Source organism: Pyrgilauda ruficollis, unplaced genomic scaffold (genome assembly GCF_017590135.1).
Source record: "Pyrgilauda ruficollis isolate IOZ18807 unplaced genomic scaffold, ASM1759013v1 scaffold4195, whole genome shotgun sequence".
Lineage (NCBI taxonomy): Eukaryota > Metazoa > Chordata > Aves > Passeriformes > Passeridae > Pyrgilauda > Pyrgilauda ruficollis.
Genome location: NW_024525707.1, coordinates 1 through 1,320, shown reverse-complemented (window position 1 = coordinate 1,320; position 1,320 = coordinate 1). Strand labels below are relative to the sequence as shown.

At 53.3% G+C, this 1,320-nt stretch overlaps 1 protein-coding gene across 1 annotated transcript; it reads left to right on the top strand.

Annotated features, from left to right (window-relative positions):
• Window positions 1-4: 4 nt before the first annotated feature.
• On the top strand, window positions 5-494 carry ERMN (ermin; the record flags this gene model as incomplete). The annotated part of the gene is made up of 1 exon (XM_041477842.1): window positions 5-494. A coding segment is annotated over one exon (279 nt), but the record flags the coding sequence as incomplete, so codon positions are not given.
• Between the last annotated feature and the right edge of the window lie 826 nt (window positions 495-1,320).

The window sequence follows — 1,320 nt, the reverse complement described above, 5'->3', positions numbered from 1 at the left end:
GGAGGAGGAGGAGGAGGAGGAGGACACCGAAGAGGACGAAGTTCAGGTGATCGAAATGAAGAAGGAGAGCGGCGGCGCGCCCCGCCCGCAGCAGCCGGCCGGCGGCGAGCCCGCGGGCAGCCCCGGCCACAACTCCCCGCTGATGGAGCAGCCCGGCCTCGGGAAGAAGAACGACATCTCCAGACACAGCTATTCCAGGTACAACACAATCTCCTACCGGAGGATCCGTAAAGGAAACACCAAACAGCGGATCGACGAGTTCGAGTCCATGATGCACTTGTGAACTGAGGGGGAGTGCCTAACGCACCGAGCCTTTGCTCTGGCTCGGTTTTATCTTCTCCCCCGAAACGTGTCTCTTCACACAACACGAGGTCACTGCTTTTCTTCTTTTTGTATATGATTTATAATACACTGTGAAAATTTAACATCTTGGCTTTGACGGGGGCAGAGGCATCCATAGCGCAGGAAAATAAATAATCAGTTTGCTAAATACACACCCCCTGGATGTTAAGGTTATCCTCCTTTCTTCTCTCTGCCTTTATAACCGTGTTGAGAGCAGGAAAGGCTGGAGCTGGCTGGCTCCCCTCTGGCTGCCCAGGCTGCCTGCCGTGCTGTAAGGAGCTGGCAGTGTGGCACTGTGACACTGCCAGGGCAGGGGCACCAAAGGGACAGCTGTGGCCACCCCTGCTCTGTTCTGCAGTCTGTCTGTGGTGCCCCTCTGCCAGCACTGCCTGGCCCAGCTCGTGCTGAGATGCCACCAGGGCAGGGCCAGCTGTGGCCACGCTGCCTGCCCCGCCAGCGTGGGTGGCTTTGGGGCAGTGGGGCCGGTGACCAGTGCCACCTCCAGAGGCACATCCCGGGGCTGGGCACCCTGTGCCTGTGTGCAGCTAACAGGAACACCTATTGTCCCTGTGCCACCAGGCCAGACTCTCTTAGGTGTCCTGATTTTCATGCTAAGTTTAGGTGCAAAATTTTAAAGATTATTTTGTCAAAATCAGGTGAGTTTTAATCCATTATTTTTACTCACCTGGATATTACCCATCTCCATTTTGAAAAACCTTTGTGTAAGCACCATGCAGTGGTGGCAATCTTTGTAAACTGTTTTGCTGTAGATTTGTCTGGAGCTGGGACTTAGCTTTGCACTTGTCATCCCAGAAAGCATCTGGGAAAGCTGAGAACAGCTGGCAAGGGAGAGGAGGTAAGGATGGAGTTATACAGGGCCTCCTGCAGCCATAAGTGCCTTTTTAAGGATTAGTTTTACATCTCCAGCAGCACTGAATATCGCTTTGACTTTTCTTGTTCCACATAAAGGCAATTATT